Source organism: Zea mays, chromosome 3 (genome assembly GCF_902167145.1).
Source record: "Zea mays cultivar B73 chromosome 3, Zm-B73-REFERENCE-NAM-5.0, whole genome shotgun sequence".
NCBI lineage: Eukaryota > Viridiplantae > Streptophyta > Magnoliopsida > Poales > Poaceae > Zea > Zea mays.
The window spans coordinates 206,557,581-206,566,554 of record NC_050098.1 but is presented as its reverse complement, the minus strand read 5'-3'; the positions used below and the strand labels follow the sequence as shown (position 1 = coordinate 206,566,554).

The window sequence follows — 8,974 nt, the reverse complement described above, 5'->3', positions numbered from 1 at the left end:
ATGAAACTACGAGAGAGACGTATAGAATTTGTGCATATTGTTGGAACCATCATCTGAGATAAACAAATTATCAAACAACCAAAATAAACTTTGTATATCTTGAGAAGTTTATAGTTGACAACTTTTTCATTTGAAGTCATAATGTCAACGAAAAATACGTCTGAATTTAAAAAATTTAAAATTTGAATTTTGAAAACGATTTCGAAAGGAAAAACCACCAACATGAAAGTTGTAGGTATTGAAGAGTTATGAAACTTTGTAGTTGACAATGTTTTAGTTTGAAATCATTTTGTTATGCAAAACTATGTTTGAATTTTGAAATTTGAATTTTTCAAACTGTTAGGATGGAAAAACCACCAAAATAAAAGTTGTAGGTCTTAAATGTAATGAAACTTTGTAGTTGACAATTTTTTGATTTGAAATCATCTTATCATTGAAAAATTTCGTGTGAAGTTTTAAAATTTAAAATTCAAATTTTATAAACGGTCTCGGATGTAGAAACTATTAAAATAAAACTTTTAGATCTCAAAAAGTTATGCAACTTTATAGTTGGTCACATTTTCAAATGAACTCATTTAGTGCCTTAAATAATCAAATTACTCTCGATTTGTTATAGTACATGCGGAATGAAAACGTAATATAAACATAATTGGTGTAGTAGTATAGTGGTATAGGAGGGTATGCGCGAGAGAGAGGTTGCGAGTTCGAATCTCATCATTTACAAAACATATAAGTTTGATTCAAAATAATAGTGAAAAATGATAGGGCAACAGGTAAGATAATAGGGTAGGGTTGGAGAGTTGTTCCTAGAATTTAAAAAAATGTTTTGCTGTTTTTTTTTAATTTTTCCGATTCTTAATTTGCCGAGTGTTTTTCTTTGCCGAGTGCTTTTTGACACTCGGCAAAGTCTTTGCCGAGTGTCCGAAAAAAAGCACTCGGCAAAAACCCTTTGCCGATGAAATCTTTGCCGAGTGTTCTTTGCCAAGTGTTACACTCGGCAAAGCCTTTGCCGAGTGTAAAATAGCCTTAGACACTCGGCAAAGAACGCGATTCCGGTAATGGCCTAGATGCGCTAGGAGAGGTCAACCCGATTTTAATCACATAAATTATGTGATACGCCGATGGCCGGTGAGGCAAGCATTCCTACTCAACCCCCTCACGAACTAATGATCACAATGCAGACATTTGAAGCCTGAAAGCCTCTCGCGCGCAGATGCATGCATGCGGCATTGCCTGCTATAGTGTGCCATCCATGAACGCAAAGGAGTTCGATCGTTTTTTTTTTGGCTGGGCATTCTGTTCGTAGGATATCAGCAAAGTTTGGTTTTGTATGCAGCATAGTCTATACAGTAATAAGGTTTTGGTTTTTATGTGTAAACACATAAATGTAGTCTCAGTACGTAGAAAGAGATGGCAGAATATGAAAACACAAAAATAACCCTAGCTAGCACAACGAGTGGATGCTGCAACAAAGCCATCGCAAGATCCCACACTGCCGCACGTTTTTTACCAAGCGCGTCGTCTCTCACCGCTACTCACACGGACGCCAACCGTCCCGTACGTCCATATTATCTACGTACACAAATGTTTTAAATATATGTGGCCAAGGTGTTTAATGGATATGGATCTCTCAAATAGCTAGGAGCAAAGACAATTTTATCTTATTTAGTTTTTTATATAAATAATGAAATAAATTAATCATCACTGAAGTATCTCTAGTGATAAAAATGAGCTGTAACAAAGTACAAAATATTTATACTAAAAATTTCAGTGACATGGACAGTTAAGTGAGATGGATAAAAGGTAAAAACGTCATGTATTTTATTAGAAAGAACGAAAGAAGTACTTCTTCCTTCATGTACAAAATTAAAGAGATGTCATTTTTCAGTTTCTGATTGCTGATCGCTACCGCAACAGTTGGGTTGGCATAATCGCCGCCGCCCCCACAGCCAAAGCGCGTGCACGGCGCACCGGCACCGGCACTGCACGCACGCGCAAGTCAACCCAAAGATCATGTTTTCCCGAGTTGGGCTCTCGTGGCTGTTAGGTTTTGCTACATGCTAAGAGCTTGTTCGGTTATTCCCAATACACATGAATTGGATGAGATTGGAAAAAATTGTGAAGAAATTTGACTTGTTTAGGATTGAAACCCATCCAATCCCACTCAATCCACATGGATTGAGAGCTAACCGAACAAGCCCTAAAGCAAGCAGCGGCCGTCATTATAAACCAACAGGATTGTGGCGGTGAGGTTACTCGTGATGCAAAATGGTGTGTAGGATTGGGAGATACGATCAATGATTCCGCGCATGCGTGTAAGTGCTACTTTGTACTACAGTCCCTCGGTCAACTGCGAACATTGTAACACAGATAAGCAGAACCAGTGTGACATAAACACTTAGGACTTAGGACTTATTCGGTTACTCTCATTACATATAGATTGGATATGATTGGAAAAAAATAAGATGATATTAGACTTGTTTTGTTTTATGAATCACTCCGTTTAAGATGAAATGGTGTATCATAAGTTCATACCTTAAATTTGCTGGGATAACTATGTTTCTCATAGTAATATAAACTAACTAAATATGAGGAATGAGGTGGTGATGGATTAATTAATTGCATTCCAAAAATTAAATAAAAAATAATAAGTGAGGAGACGATGGACTAGTTTATTTCTCGATGCAAACACCTCATTAATTTAACCTAATCTTATGGGTATTTGTCAATTTTTTACACTAGATGTTCAAGACCAAGTCTAAGACTGTCTCCAGCAACATCCTCTATATCCATCCTTTATATCCGTCCTTTACAGTCTCCTCTAAAAGATTTTATCCTCTATATCTCCTTCCTCTCCAACAACGTCCTCTAAATCACGTCCTCTATACGCAAATATCTATATTAGAGACATTTTTTATTTTTTATTTTTGTACATACGTGTCATGGACCTTCGGTCCATGGGGATAGCTGTCTTCTCCGGCGAGGTTATACCCCTCTGCCGCAGGCTTGGTTCTAGGGTAGCAGCCCTAGGTGCTTGAGAGGGTCATTGCAAGGGAGATAGATTGGTTTGATAATGATCTTGCTTGATTTATTCCCTCCTGCCATGCGGCTTATAAATAGCCCTATGGCTAACCAACTTCTCCTACAAACTCTCAACTAACTCCTACTTTCTTGGACTTATCTGATGCTAACCAACTCTCCACAATTCTCTCATCTCAATCTTATTCTCTAGCCTTATCCCAGCTAATCTTAATCTTATTCTCTAGCCTTATCCCAGCCTGGCTGTTGCCTCTCGCTCCCTATGATGCCCATGACATCTCCCCCTCCCTTGAGGACCAGCTCGTCCTCGAGCTGCCATAGACTTACCTGACACGACTTAAGGTTAAGCTTTTTACATCTCGGCTTACCTTTATTATTTAAGACGAAAATACAAAATAATTGTGGAACTAAAATATAAATTTGAACTGCTGCTATGTCCTCCTGTCCTCCTGGATCCCAAGGAAAGAGCTGAACTGCGGACTTCACGTTGGATGAAAGGTGAAGGAGGAACCAGCCTGTTCTTATGTTGGGTTTGTCCAGCACCAAGGCAGTTGCTCGAATGAAGGAGACGACCCTCTTTGGTCGTGCAGGGGGACTGCATACCCAGATCTCGACTTCTGCAGGGGGTTCAAAAAGTATAGACGAGACCTGGTGGTTGGGCGCGCAGGCTGCGAGTTGGTGCAGCGATGAGCTGATCAGCAAGTGTAGCTTCCGCACCGCCCGCCTAACAAGGAAGCCGCGCACTGCGGCTTGCAGGCGCACCACGGCCTGCTCATGTGATGACGGCCATGGGGTGGCCCTGGAGGCCACAACAAGGTGCTTCTCCCCACGAAGGGACTGTACCTGGCGGCGTGCCAGGAACCCTCGCGCTGCCGCCTGAAACCGCACCGCTGCTTGAAGTTCCTTCTCTGTCTTCTCCTTGTAGCGGTGGAACATCACAACGAATTGATCCCACTTTTCTTCGAGCCGAGTGAATGCATCTAGAGTTGGAGAGGGCGGGTGGGAGGTCGTTGCGGCGGCATATGGCGCGGCGGCTGGTGGTGGTGAGGGATGGGCGGCTGGTGGTGGTGAAGATAACCTGGAGCTGATACCAGGTGTCATGGACCTTCGGTCCATCGGGATAGCTGTCTTCTCCGGCGAGGTTATACCCCTCTGCCGCAGGCTTGGTTCTAGGGTAGCAGCCCTAGGCGCTTAAGAGGGTCATTGCAAGGGAGAGAGATTGATTTGATAATGATCTTGCTTGATTTATTCCCTGCTGCCATGCGGCTTATAAATAGCCCTATGGCTAACCAACTTCTCCTACAAACTCTCAACTAACTCCTACTTTCTTGGACTTATCTGATGCTAACCAACTCTCCATAATTCTCTCATCTCAATCTTATCCTCTAGCCTTATCCCAGCTAATCTTAATCTTATTCTCTAGCCTTATCCCAGCCTGGTTGTTGTCTCTCGCTCCCTATGATGCCCATGACATCTCCCCCTCCCTTGAGGACCAGCTCGTCCTCGAGCTGCCATAGACTTACCTGACACAACTTAAGGTTAAGCCTTTTACATCTCGGCTTACCTTTATTATTTAAGACGAAAATACAAAATAATTGTGGAACTAAAATATAAATTTGAACTGCTGCTATGTCCTCCTGTCCTCCTGGATCCCAAGGAAAGAGCTGAACTGCGGACTTCACGTTGGATGAAAGGTGAAGGAGGAACCAGCTCGTTCTTATGTTGGGTCTGTCCAGCACTAAGGTAGTTGCCCGAATGAAGGAGATGACCCTCTTTGGCCGTGCAGGGGGGCTGCATACCCAGATCTCGACTTCTGCAGGGGGTTCAAAAAGTATAGACGAGACCTGGTGGTTGGGCGCGCAGGCTGCGAGTTGGTGCAGCGATGAGCTGATCAGCAAGTGCAGCTTCCGTACCGCCCGCCTAACAAGGAAGCCGCGCACTGCGGCTTGCAGGCGCACCACAGCCTGCTCATGTGATGACGGCCATGGGGTGGCCCTGGAGGCCACAGCAAGGTGCTTCTCCCCACGAAGGGACTGTACCTGGCGGCGTGCCAGGAACCCTCGCGCTGTCGTTTGAAGCCGCACCGCTGCTTGGAGTTCCTTCTCTGTCTTCTCCTTGTAGCGGTGGAACATCACAACGAACTGATCCCACTTCTCTGCGAGACGGCCAAAACTCTCTTCGAGCCGAGTGAATGCATCTGGAGTTGGAGAGGGCGGGTGGGAGGGCGTTGCGGCGGCTGGTGGTGGTGAGGGATGAGCGGCTGGTGGTGGTGAGGATAACCTAGAGCTGATACCAGGTGTCATGGACCTTCGGTCCATGGGGATAGCTGTCTTCTCCGGCGAGGTTATACCCCTCTGCCGCAGGCTTGGTTCTAGGGTAGCAGCCCTAGGCGCTTGAGAGGGTCATTGCAAGAGAGAGAGAGAGATTGGTTTGATAATGATCTTGCTTGATTTATTCCCTGCTGCCATGCGGCTTATAAATAGCCCTATGGCTAACCAACTTCTCCTACAAACTCTCAACTAACTCCTACTTTCTTGGACTTATCTGCTGCTAACCAACTCTCCACAATTCTCTCATCTCAATCTTATTCTCTAGCCTTATCTCAGCTCATCTCAATCTTATTCTCTAGCCTTATCCCAGTCTGGTTGTTGTCTCTCGCTCCCTATGATGCCCATGACAATACGTATTTGTCATACTCTTAAATGTATTGTACATGTTTTAATTTTGCTAAACCGGTTATTTAAAGTATTCAAATGTATAGAGGACCGTTTAGAGAAACTCTATATATAGAGAATTCAACAGTGTTCTCTAAATTTAGAGGACCGTTTAGAGAACGTTGCTGGAGAGCGTAGAGAACCGTTTCGTCCTCTATATTTAGAGTACAGGAGGCTTTATAGGCTCTTGCTGGAGCCAGCCTAATCCCCAACGGTTAGCCGCAGTCTGCTCCCCTCCGCGGCTGTTGTCGTGCGTCGCGTGCTCCAAAGGCTCCGTGCGAGGCCAGAGGCCGATGGGGTACGATTGTACGAAGGCCAGGAAAGGTGGAGCCGTGGAGTGCCTCAATCTGCTTATTCGTGGGCTGGCCTGGGAGTGTGGAAATTTCTTAGGGCGGCCGAAAGGCCGTTTTTTCAGTGATTTGGGCTGCAATGAGCTAAAACAGGACAAAATTTATTATACACTGCAAGAAATATAATATATACGCATAAAAGTATACACATATACATATAAAGGTGTTCAAAAAAGTAAAATATTCTCGATAACACCCTTGATCCGTCGTCCCTGTTTGTTCTCCATTTCCCCCCTGTTCTGTGCAATTTCCAGTCGGTGGTAGGTTTTTGTGTTCAATCGGTGGTAGCTACATAGAATAAATTTTTAGTTTCCAAATAATCTACAACTTTGCAGTTGAATACCTTTTCATTCGAAAGTGTTTAAGGTCTGCGAGTATTTGTTTTAAGATAACTGCTTTGATTGTTTTAAAAGATATTCAAATAAACTCTAACAGAAAGAATGACCCACAACATTGTAGTACTTGAAAAAATCTACAATTTTGTTCGTTCAAAATCATTTAGAGCCAAACTATTTTGTTCAAATGTGTATATTTTTATTTTTTTAAAAAAATAGATGGCCTAGAGTCCTAGGCGGCGAAAGGATCTACACTGAAATTGTAGCCATCGAAAAGATCTAAGCTTTGTAGCTCAGTCTTTTATTTTTAAATTTGTTTAGGATCTCAAATGAATATTATAATATTTGTTAAAGTGAAAAGATAAACTTATGTCAAATATGCATTACATTATTTGTGACTTGCGCCACTAGTGTGGCTGTCCGAAAGGGGTTGGTTGGTGACCCTCCCTTGAGATTTAAAAAATAGTTTGCAGCTTTTTTTGTCTAATTTACGAATTCTGTAAATCGTTTTTTTTTTAAGATGGATGGCTGAATTTTGACCCATCTCTAGTGATCCTTAGGCATGGCTGATTTTCAGCCTGTACCAATTTCTAGAACCAGTTGACTACTCGCATGTAGAAACCATTTTTTTCTAGAGACAGGCTAATGAGCAGCCTTTCGGTGTGGTAGCGCTTGGCTGCTTGCTAGAATGAAAAAAAAAAAGAAATCAACTACCACGTTACAGTAACATTTGAAGTTCTTTGGTGTTACCAAGAGGTAGGGCTAGCCATGCTTAACGAGATCGCTTGCACGTTCGGATAGTTTATTGAAAGCTATGTACTCTTCTAGAAGACCTGAATGTATTAAACCAAGCCATATCCTTACCAATCTCGTTAAAAACCATTGTACGTCCTAAAACAGTTACCGCTACGATATTCACGTGGTTAAAATTTTAAAATCTAACTAAATTTATGGAAAATATTTGTAACATTTGTATTTTTCAAATATATTTAATATAAAAATAGATTTAATATTTATCTAATGTTAATGATCATCAGCTACAGATGTTAGTATTTTTTTATATATTTAGTTAGAATTTGAAATAATTGTTTTTTAAAAAGAAGCGAGAATGTTAACTATTTTGGAACCGAGAAAATGTGATGGTCGCTCAGATCCCTTCAATGTCTAGATCGAGGCGTGATTTGAGATCTGATCTAGTGTGGATGCCGGCACAGTCAACTTGCATATGCATCCGAAACGGCTGCAAATTAATCGCTGCCGAACCGCCCACAAACAGGAAAGAAGAACAAATGACAACTTTTAAAATAATAAATAAAGAAGTCAATATCACCGACATCGTAATCAGTCGTCACTGCAGACGGAACTTCCACCGGAATGTAATTCAGCAATGCCTAGCTAGCTTATTACTTACTGCCTGGATCGACCGAGATGCATCCAAAAGACGCACGCAGTCTCGCGCGTTCGACGGCGCCGGCGGCGTCGAATTGAACATATGCATGCACGTCGGCGGCCACGTACGCCCCATGCGCCGACCACGTACAGTGGTCTATCTCCTCGCCTGCGTCCAACGGTGTCGGAAGAGGCCGTGTCGTGTCATGTCGTGATCAGTAGGGGCACTGGCCTTTGGCGGCGGGGGCGTAGAAGAGGACGCTGGTGGGGGTGTAGATGCCCTGCAGCCCCGCCGGCGGGACCGTCCTGGTCTCCCTGACCAGGGAGAGCCCGATCCACTGGTTGGGCGGGTAGAAGGGCTTGCTGCACTGCGGCGTCGGCGACGAGACCAGGTACATCTTGCAGGTCTTGGAGCTGAAGCTGGCCATGTCGTAGAACATGATGAGGAAGTAGCCGTTGGCGTCGGTCACCGTCCCCGTCGCGTTCACCACCTTCCGCCCGTAGCACACCATCATCGCCGTGGCCCCTGCATGCAATGCAATGCATGCTCTCAACGATCGATGTAATGTCATGCATGTACTCGGACGCGGAGCGTTTAGTTTGCCGCACGTACGTAGCTAGCTATAATGTATATAGTGCGAACCTTGCAGTGGCGACGCGTCTATGCCGGTGTTGTAGCCCTTCCCCTTGCAGCTCTTGCAGTATATGACGCCCTCTACGATGACGAATGGAAGCGGCCGCGGCGGCGGAACGAGGGGCAGCGACGGCGGCGTGGCATTGTTGCTGTTGTAGCCCGGAGGCGGCGCAGCAGTGCCGCCGGGTGACGGCACACCCTTGTTCACGGGTGCTGGCGATGCTGGCGACGGCGACCCTCGCGGCATCGCGCTGCCGTAGGCTGAATGCTCGGCAGGCTTGTTAGTTATGGCCGACGTTGGCGCCCTGGCCTTGTCGTCGGCGGGCGTCGCGTGGCTGGCGGCGACCAGCAGCGCCGCAGCGACGAGCGCTGCTACGGCCAGAGAGGCCTGACTGCTCAGTGAAGCGGAGGCCATATCCTGGTTCTTGGCTTGGCACGCTCTTTGACTAACGATTACCAGTAGCTCTTAACAGAAGATCTGGATTTGGAATAATGCAGTGGGTGGTGAGTGGT

General features: G+C 44.7%; 1 protein-coding gene across 1 annotated transcript; it reads right to left on the bottom strand.

The window, feature by feature from the left end:
• Window positions 1-7,718: 7,718 nt before the first annotated feature.
• On the bottom strand, window positions 7,719-8,974 carry LOC103651248 (non-classical arabinogalactan protein 31). Its single transcript, NM_001159184.2, has 2 exons — window positions 8,471-8,974; window positions 7,719-8,353 (listed from the first exon to the last, which is right to left on the bottom strand). The coding sequence occupies exons 1-2, from the start codon at window positions 8,874-8,876 to the stop codon at window positions 8,043-8,045; spliced, it is 717 nt and encodes a 238-aa protein (NP_001152656.2). The 5' UTR covers window positions 8,877-8,974; the 3' UTR covers window positions 7,719-8,042.